General features: G+C 34.9%; 3 protein-coding genes across 3 annotated transcripts; all 3 read left to right on the top strand.

The window, feature by feature from the left end:
• The first annotated feature begins 1,397 nt into the window (after positions 1 to 1,397).
• LOC117131993 lies at positions 1,398 to 4,362 on the top strand. The gene is made up of 5 exons (XM_033285267.1): positions 1,398 to 2,825; positions 2,896 to 3,439; positions 3,516 to 3,615; positions 3,682 to 3,971; positions 4,065 to 4,362. The coding sequence occupies exons 1-5, from the start codon at positions 1,556 to 1,558 to the stop codon at positions 4,360 to 4,362; spliced, it is 2,502 nt and encodes an 833-aa protein (XP_033141158.1). The 5' UTR covers positions 1,398 to 1,555.
• Positions 4,363 to 8,380: 4,018 nt separating this feature from the next.
• Positions 8,381 to 9,912, top strand: LOC103848870 (uncharacterized protein ECU03_1610). The gene is made up of 2 exons (XM_009125694.3): positions 8,381 to 8,635; positions 9,079 to 9,912. Exons 1-2 carry the CDS (start codon positions 8,480 to 8,482, stop codon positions 9,682 to 9,684), a joined length of 762 nt encoding a protein of 253 aa, XP_009123942.1. The 5' UTR covers positions 8,381 to 8,479; the 3' UTR covers positions 9,685 to 9,912.
• Positions 9,913 to 10,687: 775 nt separating this feature from the next.
• LOC103848869 (dormancy-associated protein homolog 2) lies at positions 10,688 to 15,189 on the top strand. The gene is made up of 3 exons (XM_009125693.3): positions 10,688 to 10,840; positions 10,961 to 11,150; positions 11,337 to 15,189. The coding sequence occupies exons 1-3, from the start codon at positions 10,723 to 10,725 to the stop codon at positions 11,371 to 11,373; spliced, it is 345 nt and encodes a 114-aa protein (XP_009123941.1). The 5' UTR covers positions 10,688 to 10,722; the 3' UTR covers positions 11,374 to 15,189.
• Positions 15,190 to 15,421: the final 232 nt, after the last annotated feature.

Raw genomic sequence — 15,421 nt, 5'->3', positions numbered from 1 at the left:
AACTCTCTTCCTCTCGAACCTGATGGCGTTTAGACTCTGCTCCTCATTCAGCCACCAATTACTATTTCGAAGATGACGATAAGGAACATGAGTCATTCGTCTGTCTGCCAATTCAGTGGAGCGACAAGGAGAAAGTGGAGGGAAGTGCAATTGGTTTATACTTGAGTGGAACCTCCGACCATTGTCAAAGGTTCCTCTCAAGTACAAACCAGCTGCACTTCCGTCCACTTTCTCCTTGTCGTTCCACTGAATTGGCAGACAGACGAACGACACAGGTTCCTTATCGTCGTCTTAGAAATAGTAAATGGTGGGTTAACAACGCAATTACGACGAAACCAACGAAACCATATTTCGTCGTAAACGCCATGTAATATTACGACGCATGTACGTCGAAAAGAAAACTTTACATCGACATTACAACGAATCATGTTACCGTTATATTTAGGTGAAAAACTTATCGAAGTTCGTTGTAAAGTCGTTGTAAAAAAACCATGTAAAATCCATGTAAAAGTTTCCTTGTAAAATCGTTGTTATATTTCAACTACCCAACTCGAAAATTTCTCTATATATATGTCATTTCCCACAACTCTCTTCCTCACAACACACAACACACAACTCTCTTCCTCACAAGACCCAAACGGAAAAAAAAAAATTTTTAAAAAAAATAGAAGAAAAAATGGTCGGTGGCGGTAGTATTTACGAGTTGCGAAGTTGGATGTATTTGCACAAAGATTCCGACGGGAGAGTGACGAATGCATTTCTGAACGGGCTAGAGACATTCATGCACCAGGCGGGCTGTACACCGATCACGCAGGAAAGCGGTAAGATGTTCTGCCCATGTTCAAAATGCAAGAATTCGAAATTTGCACGTAGTGAAACTGTATGGAATCATTTAGTAAACAGAGGATTTACACCACAGTACTGCATTTGGTATCAACATGGAGAGGGTTATGGGGGAAATGAAGCTAGTAGTAGTAATGCTAATTTTGAGGATGCTAATTTTGAGGATGCTCATCATAATGAAGAACCGAATCATGTGCATAATGAATATAATTATCATCAAGAAGAGCAGATGGTAGATCATGATAGGGTTCAAGATATGATTAGTGATGCATTTTTAGAAACAACTACAACAATAGCTGATGGAACTGGAAATGTAGAAGAACCTAATTTGGATGCAAAAAGGTTTTATGAAATGCTAGATGCTGCAAATCAACCAATCTACACTGGTTGTAGAGAAGGTCTCTCTAAATTGCCTCTAGCAGCTAGGATGATGAATATTAAAACGGATCATAATTTACCTGAGAATTGCATGGATGCATGGGCGGAGTTGTTTAAAGAGTATTTGCCAGAAGACAACGTGTCTGCTGAATCTTATTATGAGATTCAGAAATTGGTTTATAGTCTTGGGTTACCCTCGGAGATGATTGATGTTTGCGTCGACAACTGCATGATCTACTGAAAGGAAGATGACAAGTTAGAAGAGTGTCGATTCTGCAAAAAACCACGATTCAAACCGCAAGGCCGTGGGAGGAATAGGGTACCGTACCAAAGGATGTGGTACCTACCAATTACAGACAGATTGAAAAGATTATATCAATCTGAGAGGACTGCTGTGTCGATGAGGTGGCATGCCGAACATGTCCAGAGAGATGGTGAGGTTGCACATCCATCAGACGCAAGAGCGTGGAAACATTTCAACAAGGTACACGGAGATTTTGCTACAAATATTCGGAATGTCTATCTTGGGTTATGCACCGATGGATTTAGTCCATTTGGAATGTCTGGTAAACAATATTCTTTGTGGCCAGTCATTCTTACGCCGTATAATTTACCGCCGGATATTTGCATGGAACAAGAATTTCTATTTTTGACCATATTAATCCCATGGCCGAAGCATCCAAAACGGTCTCTTGATGTTTTTCTTCAACCGTTGATAGAAGAGCTAAAGCAATTGTGGTCAGAAGGGGTGAGGACGTACGATTGTTCCTTGAAAAACAATTTTGCGATGCGAGCAGTTCTGATGTGGCCGATAAGTGATTTTCCTGCTTATGGAATGTTGTCTGGCTGGACAACACATGGAAGATTATCTTGTCCGTATTGTCTTGGATCCACGGATGCTTTTCAACTGAAGAATGGTAGGAAGAGTTATTGGTTTGATTGTCATCGTCGCTTTCTTCCACTTGCCCATCCGTACAGAAGAAATACGACATTGTTTCGACACAAAAAAATTCTCAGAGACAGTCCTCCTCCATATCTCACCGGCAAGCAGATCGAAGCGGACATTGATTATTACGGAGCTCAGGAAACAGTTAAGGTTGGAGGAAATTGGCATGTTCCTGGGAATATGCCTGATGGGTATGGTGTATCTCACAATTGGCATAAGAAGAGTATATTTTGGGAGCTACCTTATTGGAAGGATCTTCTCTTACGCCACAATCTGGATGTCATGCATATCGAGAAGAACTTTTTTGAGAACATCATGAATACATTACTTAACGTCCCTGGGAAGACAAAAGATAACAAAAAGTCAAGGATTGACTTACTTAATATTTGCTCAAGAAGTGAGTTACATATCAAGAGCAATGGAAACGTTCATGTTCCCATCTTCCGGTTGTCATCAGCAGCCAAAACAACCTTGTTTGACTGGGTTGCATCGGAAGTTAAGTTTCCTGATGGTTATGTTTCAAATATGTCAAGATGTATTGAACGAGGTCAAAAGTTCTCCGGAATGAAAAGTCATGATTGTCATGTGTTTATGCAACGACTGCTTCCATTTGCTTTTGCCGAGCTCCTTCCAGCAAATGTCCACGAAGCACTTGCAGGTAATTGTAAATATATATATATACATATGTTATGAAATGTTATTAATTTGATTCCTTTTAAAATATACAGCCATCGGAGCATTTTTCAGAGATCTTAGCACACGTACGTTCAAAGAAGAAGTCATCGAACAACTTCATCAGAACATTCCGATCATATTGTGCAACCTGGAGAAGATATTTCCTCCTTCATTTTTTGACGTCATGGAGCATCTAGTTGTCCACCTACCGTATGAAGCATTGCTTCGTGGACCTGTTCACAACGGATGGATGTATCCGTATGAGCGACAGATGAAACATTTGAAGGGGAAAGCAAGAAATCTTGCAAAGGTAGAGGGTTCAATAGTTGCAGGGAGTTTGACAGCCGAAACGTCTAACTTCACATCATACTACTTTGCTCCAACTGTTCGTACGAGAAAAAGAGTTCCTAGGAGATATGATGATGGTGGAGTACCGACATCATATCCAATTGATGGTGTTCCTGACATTTTCAGCAAAATTGGACGGTTTGGTGGTAAAACGAAAGAAGTATGGTGGTCATGTGAAGAAGATAAACATAGTGCCCACACTTATATTCTGCTCAACTGCGATGATGCAATGACCCGTTACTTTGAAAGGTAAATATTTTTGTGAATGTTAATTATATGAATTGAAGTTAATTATGTATGATTTGATTATTTGTTCAATTTACAGGATGTTTGTATCTCAAGTTGAAGAAGCAATACCAGGAATATCTGCAACTGATGTGGATACACGTAAAGATAAGCACTTTGTCAAGTGGTTAAAATCACAAGTAATATATCTCATACTATTATATTAATTAAGTAAGTGTTTAAGAATATATATATGCTTTTTGCAGGTTGATTATGACGATCCTTATTATCCCGTATGGTTTCACGAATTGGTTCAAGGTCCAGTTGCAAAGGTCACCACATCACCAATGTATTTCACACGAGGATTTACCTTTCAGACATACGAATATGGGAGACATCGGGCAACGAGTAACTATGGAATATGTGTGAAAGGTGAAACAGACTTTTACGGGATATTGCAGGAGATTATTGAAGTGGAATTTCCGGAGTTATTGAAGCTAAAATGCGTCCTCTTCAAATGTGAATGGTTCGATCCTGTTGTGAACCGAGGGATTCAGTATAACAAATTTGGTGTTGTGGATGTCAATTTTGGGAGAAGATACAACAAATTTTAGCCTTTCATTTTAGCTTCACAAGCCGAGCAAGTTAGCTTCCTTCCTTATCCTCGGCTTCGAACTTCCGGGATAAACTGGGTAACTGCTATCAAAATTACACCTCGTGGACGCATTGTCGTTGGAGAAGAACCGCCCTTGCAAGAAGAAGATGCTATCACTGAAGTTGAGGCACCAGAACAACCAACTGATGAAATCCTTTTGATCGACCCGCAAAACTTTCAATATGAAGATATTCCCGAAGATGCGACAGATGAAGCACGTGAAGACGAGTTCGATAGAAGCGACGATGATGATTGTAATGATAGTGATGAGAACGAAAACGATTTAGAGTGATGTAATAGTGATGAGAACGAAAACGATTTAGAGTGATGTAATATATGTATCAAATGTTGGATTTCTCTATTGTAAAATTTTATAAAAGAAAGAGTAAGAAGTAGTATGAAATAAGATATGATGTTAGATGATATGTGACTTTGGGGTTTAGGGATTTCATTCTCGGTGTTTAGGGTTAAGCGTCGTAAAATCGATGTAAAAATAACACGGAAGACGTAATTTTGTCGTAAATGGAAAAACGCGGGCCTGGTAATTTCGTCGTAAATCGAAAAACACGGGCCTGGTAATTTCGTCGTAAATGGAAAAACGCGGGCCTGGTAAATTCGTCGTAAATGGAAAAACGCGGGCTTGGTAAATTCGTCGTAAATTTATGTCGCTTTTACGACGAATCCTAATCTATAAAAGGAGACGCCGAGAGCGAGGCTGCCTCGCTCATTCCTCCCAAATTCCTTTGCTCTCTCTAAGGTAAACTCTCTCTTCTCTCTCTTTTTTTTTTTTAAAATTAGTTTAGGTGATTAGTTAGGTAACGGAATTAGTTTAGGTGATTAGTTAGGTAACGGAATAATATTTTAATTATGTCATAATTGATTAAATTTATTTTAATTATTTTTAGATGGCTCCTAGAAGAAAATCAGCAGCACCTAGTTATAGAGATTTGTTTGGGGACGATGGTTCCGGTACATCTTCTTCCGGTCCATCGTCTTCCGGTCCATCATCCTCCACCGCAGTTCCAGACTCTCAGCCTTCTCAGAGAGTTGCTTGGAGTCCTCCTCCACCGATGCCTCCACCGCAGATGCCTCCACCTCCTCCTCCAGCGGCTGCACCTCAGCCTATCCCAGAAGGTGCAGTTCATCCGGATCTGCGTGTGCCTTCATATGCCCCATTCGCGAGATATACGGTGGAGGATTTGCTTGCCCAGCCTGGACAGGAGGGTTTGGATGTTCTAGACCCCGATAAACCCCCAGAAACTTATTGGTAAGTTATAAATTTTTATTACATTAAAATTTAAATTCTTTTTATTTTCTAACGGTTAAATTGTTTTCCTTTCAGGTTTGGGGCTAACAACCGTGTTGGCCGGAGCGTTTCGAAAACGATTAAGGGTTACTACGACGGGGCATATCCGAACTGGAGCAAGACTCCAAATCACGTTAAGATCACTTGGTTTAAAATATTTGCGGTAAGATTTTTAAATTTAATTAAATTTTCATTTTTAAATATGTATATTTTTTTAAATATTATTATTAATTGTAATTTCTTCAAAAATTTTAATTTTGTTTCAGCAAAAGTGGCATTGGTCTTTGGGAATCACCGAGATGGTGAAGGCGAAATTTGTTGCAAAAGCAAAGGTCCGCCTCTGCAACATAGTCTCTGATTGGAAGGACAAGTGGGAGCTCGACGGGTATGAGGGAAAGCCCACTGAGGTCACGAAGGATGTGTGGGATGGCCTCATCGCCTATTGGAAGCACCCCTCTTCGATCAAAAGGCCAATTCGTGCTCGGCTTCTCGAAGAACGAAGGATAAAGATGGTAATTTGCCCATGCTTCACAGAACCGGCCAAAAACCACATGCATGCATCCATCTAGAAGTTGTAAGTTTTGTTTTAAATATATTATTTTAAAATATTCAATTAATATAATTTTTAATAATTTTTTTTTGTAGTTGGAGAAGACGGGAGTCTTACCATCTCTGTCTGACCTATTCAAGATGACTCACGCCACATCCGACGGAGTTTTTGTGGATCCTGCATCTGAGAAACTCGCTCAAGCAGTGGCTACTCGGATTGAAGAACGGGAGACGCAACTAACTCAGGAGTCTCCCGATGGATTACCCGTCACATTGTCCACCGAAGAAGCGGACAGAATCTTCGAAGAGGTAGTACAACTAAAAATTTGTGTTTACATTATTATTAATAACTATATTAATATATGTTTTAATTTTATAGCTGGCTCCTAGAAAGAAGGGACGAATAGTCGGTATAGGCTCTGTTAACAAAGTTGCAAGGGCAACTTCGTCATACACTTCGAGACGGGATGAAGAGACTTCTCAGATGAAAGCTCGAATGGATAGCCAGCAGGTTCGTTTAGACTCTCTTGAGGATTTGCTAGACGTGATGGCCGTGGGAAATCCGCTTATGCAGAGAATGTTGAGTGACAGACGAGCCGCTCTTGGGTTTCCAGTACGAGATCCCCAAGAGTCCGATCCAACCCGTCAACAGCCGAGCAACCCTACCGACTACTTCGATGATATGTAGTTTTTTTTAATATTTCGGTTTGTATTATGAATTTAAATATTATGACTTTTAAATGCTTTTTTAATATATGTTTTTTATTTTCATATTTCGTTTTAAAATTAAAATAATTTAAAATTCCGAATTTTAAATAAATTCAAATCTATATTATAAAATTAAATATATTTGAGGTTAAAAAAATATTCAAAATCTATATTATAAAACGAAACGTCGATGTAAACTCGACGTAAATATTTACGACTGATTACCGTCGAAACATTTACGTGGAGTTTACATCGAAATATTTACGAGGGTTTTACATCGAAATGTTTACGTGTTCGTTACAACGAAAATATTTACGTTTGCTTTACATTGAATCCATTACGTTGAGTTTACCACGAATTATTACGTCTCGTTTACGACGAAACTATGGTCTGCGCTTTACGAGGAATATATTTCGTCGTAAAGTTAACAAGTCATGTACGACGAAACTTCGGTTACGACGGGCGTTTTATGACGAAACGTGTTTCGAGGTTATTTCATCGTAACACCCCGTTTACGACGAAGGTACAACGTATATTGCCCTCCTAAAAAATATGTTTTCTTGTAGTGGATGCAAATATATCGGTGATATAATGATGATAGGCAGTTGGGTTGTTCCCTATTAATAATACTGATAATTTTGATTAATTAATGTAAGTATAAAATAAGACGTATTAATTTTTTAGTGAATATGTCCAATAACCTTGTTTAAGTAGATTTTTTAGAATTCCTTCCCTTTTAATAGTATAGATAAGAAAAAAATAATTATCATTTGTGAATGGTGACTCTTTTTTTTATGAAAAAAAAATCTTTTTTTTTTATTCTTGATCATTGGTCGGAGCCAAAAAAGTTTAGCCCTGATTGACTTTATATTTTCGGTTTTGCAGGATTTAAAAATCTATGCAATTTCATTTTCAATTAGGCCATTTAATTTCTAATCATTCTAAAATGGTTAAGCATGAAGTACATGGAAAATGAGGAATAAGTTGTTATTTAAAATAATAAAAAAATTCCTCATGTTACGAACCAAGGGGACTACAGAGAAGATTATTTGGATGGAAGCAGTAAAGCAACTACAATAATAATTACTATTATTGAAGAATTTTTTGTTTTGGATGCTATGGAAATGCAACCCTAATTTCACCACAAAGAGGTGAAAGACAATTATTCCATAATTATTCTTCCATTGAAGACACTCATTCACTATTAGAATATGAAGCAATAGCCTTACGACCGCCATCCTTGAGAATTGAGATGTCAGATGTACAAACTAAAGTCTAAACCAGCAATTTTTGAAGAGGATGCCAACGTATTGTCTGATACCCTTAAGTCTGTTGGAATAGAGAAACCCCAAGACAATTAAACTAGTACTATCAAGCCAATAATAAGGTGTGATGTGATTTGATGCCTCAGTTACCACTCATGTGATAGACATCTGCACCTTAACTTGTCCATGTGAGAATAAGTTTTTTCATGTACATAGGAAGTTTTTTTGCGGAAGTAAATCGTTTAGAAAAGACTTCTAGGATAAGTATGTAATATAGGGGGACTTCATATCTGTTACCTGTTTTGCTACGGAACAAACTTCATTACTGGTAAAAAAAGAGAAAAATAAAAGAAAGAAAAGGTCGGTCAAAGGATAGAGCGCAAGAGAAAACGCAAAACAATTTGACACTTGTTATTTTAGTGACATGTGTCAAATACGTGCCGCCAGCTGTGTTTACTGGCCCTATAAATTTGCAATGTAGACATATGCGAAAGATGAGAACGACGACACTTCAAAAATTTCAGACAAAACAAAAATATTTTCAAAAAGCTAAATTGAGAAGAAAATTGTTTCTCTGATTGATGAATATGGCGGCTATGCAACTGTCGAGCACAGCTTCTTGCGGTCTCTTTAGAGCTTTCCCTGAGAGCCGAGCTCCTCCCAGAACTCCTGCGGTGGTGATTGGTCGGAAACACTCTCGTGTCATTTTTGCTTCATCGGTCAATAACCATTCTAAGGTAATTATTACATATACACATATAAAACAAATCGATGCATCATCGGTGACTAGTTAATGATTCCCATTTTCTATACGATTTTTTTTCACAGAATTTTTCTATATCTTAAGTTGTGTGATATGTAATTTTCTATAAATTTTGTATGTAAATATATATTGGGAATTTAAGGAAATTTTTTAAAAAGTGTAAGAGTATCAGTGTTATTTTAAATATATGGTTTACACAAACAATTAGGTTAACTTGTGTCACAAGGAATGAAGGTTTTATTTTTTGAATAAGGCTTTACTTGCAAGAAATCAAGTTGACGATACTTTAACGGCTAATCAGTAGTTATGATTTTATTCCCCCTTCGTTTATCAGACATATCTTTGAGTGCTCCTTATTAACACAAGGTGAAACTTGAAACTTGAAACTTGAAAGAAGTGATTGTTCTGTTTTTACAGGGAAGAAACGATCCAGTAGAGAAAGCAAGAGACTCAAGGGCTGATTTGGCAAATGATTCAAGGAAATGGAGAGAAGAATCTGGCGAAGATTTAGAGGCTTGCAAAGAGCAAGCTAAGGACAAAGCTTATGATATGAAAGACAAGACTAAGGACAAAGCTTATGATGTGAAAGAGAAGACGAGAGGTTATGCGGAAGAGACTAAGGATAAAGTGAATGAAGGAGCGAGTAGAGCAGCTGATAAAGCTTACGAGACGAAAGAGAAGGCCAAGGACAAAGCTTATGATGTGAAAGAGAAGACGAAAGATAAAGCGGAAGAGACAAAAGATAGAGCCAAGGAATATGCAGAGGATTCAAAGGAGAAATCAGAGGATTTGGCTCAGGGGTTTAAGGAAAAGGCCCAAGATGTTGGGGAAAAGACTATGGAGACAGTGAAAGATGCGTGGGAGACGGCTAAGAGCACAGCTCAGAAGGTCACAGAGGCAGTGGTTGGGTCCGGTGAGGAGGCGGATAGGGAACGGCATGATGTTGACAAGGGCGTGGAAGATTTGTCGAAAAAAGCTAAGGAAAATTGGAAAGACGATGATGATGATCTAAAGGGGTTCTAAGATCATCAATATATATATATATATATAGATATACACTAGTCAAAAGTGTTCCTCTTTGTGTTTGAAGTTTTCTGTTTCAGAACTTTGACAGTTTCAGATTTTTACAGTCGCTTTCCTAGGTTTGAGATTGATCTGTGAAGAATATCATGTGATCGTCAAAGACTTAAGTCTAAATCTTACTTAATAGATTAAGGAGTCATGAATAAGAGATAATAATCTTCGACTGTTGATACATGTTTACTTCACTTTGACTGTTGATACATTTTTACTTCACACTCAAGTAAAGAAACTTCAAGTGTGGTTAGTTCTGTTGGTTTTGGTTCCAGATTTAAGAGAAAATATATACCTCTAAATTGTTGAATTTTTCTATTTTATTGTCCTAAATTGTCTATGACTACCTAAATTTCAGAATTGGCCGTGCCGCCTTGGTTCTGTAAAACTCTATTTTGCTCAGTTTAGGACTAACATTTCACGTTTGTTTTCGCCGTCTCGTGCTGGAGACATGTTTTTAGAAGCGTGAGAACTTCCTAATTTAAGTTGAGGGCATAGAGGAATGTGTATGCAATAAAAAAAATATTTTGTTATAATAAAAATAACGGCAGGCTTTAATTGTTGTGTACGCAAAGATTATATGTATAAAGAAGTCGAAACAAAAAACTATTTTTGACATTGAAAGCTTCAGTCTCACTTATCTCCAAAAGAAACGGACAAATTTTTGCAAGAGACCAGCTCGCGAATTTGCAATTTGATTTGATTGTCACGTGTCCAAAGTTGTTAAGACTGGTCAGTTAAACCGGTGGATAACTAACTGATTTGTTTCAGTTTGTATCACCGGTTATCTCGGTTCAATTCTTGGAGGAAAACTATCAATAAAACACACATTGTTATGGTTTACTTCTCGTATTTATACATTTCAATAAACCAAAGGGATGAACCCAATCTCTTTGGCCGGACCAATTCAAATAACACCAAAACCAGATCGTGTTATGTATTTAAAGGAGGGACGTGAACAGATGATCTCTCTAAGCAAAATAAAAAATGGGTGTACTTGAAAACCTCTGGGACGACGTCGTGGCTGGTCCTCAACCTGAAGCCCGTGGCCGTGGCCATCTCAGGCGAATCTCCACCGGTTTGACTAGCCTGAACAATACGAAAGGTAAACTGAAACATTTAAAAATTTGAGTATCATATTATGTTGTTCTCTAATTCTCTTGGTAAACAATACTACCGGTTTAACTAGCTTGAACAATACACTTACATATACAATGATTCTTAGAAGCAACAATGGTGGGCGGATCAGCGTCTCTACCAGCGAGTCCGACTACCCCGGCCACACCAGGATCTGGCCGGAAAGTGGATGTGTGGAGAAGTGTATTTCATCCAGCAAGTAATGTGACCACAAGGGAGATTGGTGCTAATGTCTTTGATAAACCTTCTCATCCTAATTCTCCCACGGTTTATGACTGGTAAGTAAATATAGTAACACTATATAAAAAAAAAATTCAGTTTGTTAGTGATCTTGATTTCTTTGTAACAAAGAATTAACATTGCAATCTTTGGTAGATATTCCATAATACAGTTGGTTTCGGTTTGATTACGTACAAACATGACAGAGTTGTGGACCTTGTGGTTGTTATGTTGTTGCATGACAGGTTGTACAGCAGCGAAACCAGGAGCAAGCACCGTTAAAGCGTGCTGTCATCGACGGATCGTCAAATTAAAATAAGTCAAGATCTCATAAAATTAAGTGGTTACTATTATTTCAAGATGATTAATAATCAGTTAAGTTGGCTGTATTATCGGTGTTAAAATGAATTACTAGCTTCTGATTTGCTTTGAAAAACGCGGGACTGCGGGATTGTTTTGTGTCGACAAAAATAATTATTAAGGAATGTTTTTTTTTATAATTTATAATTTAATATATATCAATATTATTAATTCAGGATCATCCTTATCTTTTGCCCCTACAACTACCTGGAATATTACTTTTTTGCCACTGGACTTACATTAAAAAAAAAACAATTTTTGTATAACTGTATCCATTAGAAACCACGATTTATTTTCTAAGCTAAACAGTTACGTTTTCCTGGTCATTGGATATATAAAATTTAAAACAGAGCCCATTAAATATCTGAACAAACCCAATATATGTTTTTTCTCATTCATGGCAACAAATATATATGTTTTCAAACGAAAAAATAATTACAATATTTTTTATAAAAGAAAATACACCATTTGAATAAATAAATAAATAATACAAAATATATTATAAATAATTAAAATAATTGGAGTTAAGATAATTAGATGAAACTTCTATTCTATTAAATTAAAACAAAAAATATACCCGGAATCTAGTTTTATGTTTAAATTTGTGTAATCATTTAATTAGTTGTTTATAGGTGTACTAAATCTTAGAATGTAAAGAGAATTCTTATGCGCACCGTGCCATATTTAAGTTTAGATCTATAAATCATTGTAATGAGAATAATTTATTAGAAGCGTCAGTTTTACTAAATAACTAGGTGTTTGCCCGCACATACGGACATAATCATCTTAAGAATACTTATTATTTTATGTTTTATTAATACTAAAATCAGCATAATAAAACTCTAATTAGTGAACATGTTGAAGGAAAAAAAATTATGGTGAATTCTTTGTTCCTCAAAATTTATACCAATTATGTCGAAATTTTAATCAAATTATTGAAAAATAGATTCCATTTTTTTCCTTCTAAATTCCCCATGGAGGAATGAATTTATAAGAAACATTATTTTCCCTATGCAATTTTGATAAGGAACAAATTGAACAATTTTTTTTTTTGCAATTTCTCAAATGAAATTTTATTTTTTATTTTGTTCATTTTTTTTATTGTTTTAGTGGTCAACTGAAGCTATAGTGTTTCACGGATTAAACTTAAACATGTTTAAAGTAAAAGCAAGAAAAATTGTTTTGAACTCAGTCACAAGTTAAATTACTATTTATGATTTTAAATAGTTAAATCAAACATCAAATTATTTACATATGTCAAAAAACGTTCAGCAAACTATGTACTTATTATTATGTTAACAAATTTACAACACTCATATATTAGAAATAGCTTAGAAATATCTTTATATAAATATTTTTGTTTGTCTAATATTTAATTATAAATTGTTTTATATTTTAATTTTTAACTTTATAATAAAAATATTGTTCTCAGATAGCAACATAATATATATAAAAACTCTCTTAATTTTCAAATGTATTTTCACAATTTTATTATATTAGTTTATAATTAATTTAATATAACATGTAAATTTAATATTATTAAAAAAATTAAGTATTTATTTATATATTTATTAGAATCCTAAGTGATTCTAAAAACCCTACCCGACCCACCTCTCAACTCTAAACCTAAGTCTAGATTAATAACTCCTAGGGGTATAAATATTTTATACCCTTTATTAAAAGTGAAAGTAAAAGTGGTTAGTGTAAATATGAAAAGTGATACTATGAATGTGGTATTTGCGAAAATTTCCCAAAAACAATCACATATCCCAATTGGTTTGTACTCAAAAAGTCTCTTAATTTTTTTGAAGTTTTGGAAAAAAAAATATTATACAATTCCATAAGTTTACTTGATCTATCTTATACTTTTAAGGTTTGTTAACTTATTTGTCCACATGATTTTTGGAAAGTATATATGAAATGTATATTTACGAAATTGAAGATTTTATTGTAACCGGCAATGTCATATAAACATAAATAAGTAATACAAATAAGGTAATTGTATTAATTATGTGGTACAACTAATATTTTTTTTTATTTCACTACCAAAGTACCAAAGTACAACTATGCACAAACTGATACAACTGAAAAACTAGTACAACTATGTATCGTTGGTATAACTAGAAAACTGGTACAACTACTTGTTATTTATTTAGTATTACTTTAAATGTTCATAACGTTTTAAATGTGTATCATGTTTTAAACATTGTGGTTGAACACTAACATCGAGTAGTTGTACTAGTTGTACCATTCATACATATCATTATCACTTTTCATTATTTGTTTATGCAAATATCTTTTTAATCAAAAGTATTATGATATACTGAGTGGACCTTGTTAATTTAAAAAATATAAGAATAAAAATCTATTTGAAATCATATATGAAAATACAACAAAAACATTGATATGCCATCTTTTCATTTCAAAAATACATCAGGTTATTTTTGTATATGTGTTTACAAGTTGCATCAGGTTATTTTTGTATATGTTTACAATTTGTCTAATCTTATCTTATTTTTATTTCCATGTGAAGAAAAAGACTTTGAGGCGGAAGCCTACCACTCAATGCTAAAACAACACAACTCACCGAGCAAGCAATATGCTGATATGCTTGATGTACTAGCCAATCAACTCAACGTGTTGCTACAATTAAACCAGTTGGACTATTACTATCGTAGTTCAAACACCAAACATGAATGGTTATGTATCCTTTTGAACTCATGTTGGCTTTTTATCGTTTTTTGGAGTATACTCTTCCCATCCTCTTCTACTGCAATCTTTTCCGGTTCAAAAGTTGCCTTCTTTGGCTTCGAGAGTAAAAAAGATGAAGATATTTTTCTTTCGTAAATGGTACAACTAGTACAACTCGTACAGTTGGTAAACAAATAATTATCTAAATAAATATCATAAAATAAAATTTTAACATATTTTGACAAATTCATACAGCGGGAGATTATACCAAATTCTACATCATCCTCTTCTATAACATCATTCACACGCTAAAAACAAAAACTTAATATAACCATATTAATTGCGAAGTTGTTCTAGTTATACACACTCTAATTATACTAGTTATACTAGTTATATTTGTTGTAGTTGTACTAGTTATACACTTTCTAGTTATACTAGTTATAGTTGTACTAGTAATACTCTGTCTTCTTCATTGTCGGAAATTTTGTACATTGAAGACGAGTTTCAATTTTATATCTGGGAAAATGGATTGAGAATGATGAGGAATCGATCTATTTGGGATAAGAACGAAATTCCGTAAGGGTTGAAGAATTTTTTCGATTTCGATTTGGATTATGGGATGGAGAAATTTTGATGAAAATGAAAAATCTAAAATCTGGGTTCTTAAGGTTGTGAATCAGGATGAAGTAGATGAAAACTGAGAAATATATGATGGATTATATGAATGGACACTTAAATTTCAATTTCAATTAGACTTTTGAGAAATCTATACTAACAAAAGGGACTAATCGAGGCTCCAGAGAGCGTCCACATCGTTTTAGAAATACTCTTCGAAAAGAAGCTACGTGGCATGACTATTATTATTACCTTATTACATTAAATCATATTGCCATATTACACATGATTACCATATATACATTAAATCATAGGAAAATATAAGTATATATACATTTAAATATGTAAATATATAATATACGAATTATATATACAAGAATAAGTAAATACACAATTTAAAAATATATAATATACGAAAATAAAAATTAATAAGGCTCCGACTGGTGACCTTTTCGGGAACACGAAGAACGAATAGGAAAGGAACGTATAGAAATAAAATCTATACTAATAAAAGGGACTAATCGAGGCTCCAGAGAGCGTCCACATCGTTTTAGAAATTCTCTTCGAAAAGAAGTTAAATGGCATGACTACTATTATTACCTTATTACATTAAATCATATTGTCATATTACACATGATTACCATATATACATAAAATCATAGGA

Source organism: Brassica rapa, chromosome A02 (assembly GCF_000309985.2).
Source record: "Brassica rapa cultivar Chiifu-401-42 chromosome A02, CAAS_Brap_v3.01, whole genome shotgun sequence".
In the NCBI taxonomy this organism is placed as follows: domain Eukaryota; kingdom Viridiplantae; phylum Streptophyta; class Magnoliopsida; order Brassicales; family Brassicaceae; genus Brassica; species Brassica rapa.
This window is presented reverse-complemented; position numbering and strand designations above follow the sequence as displayed.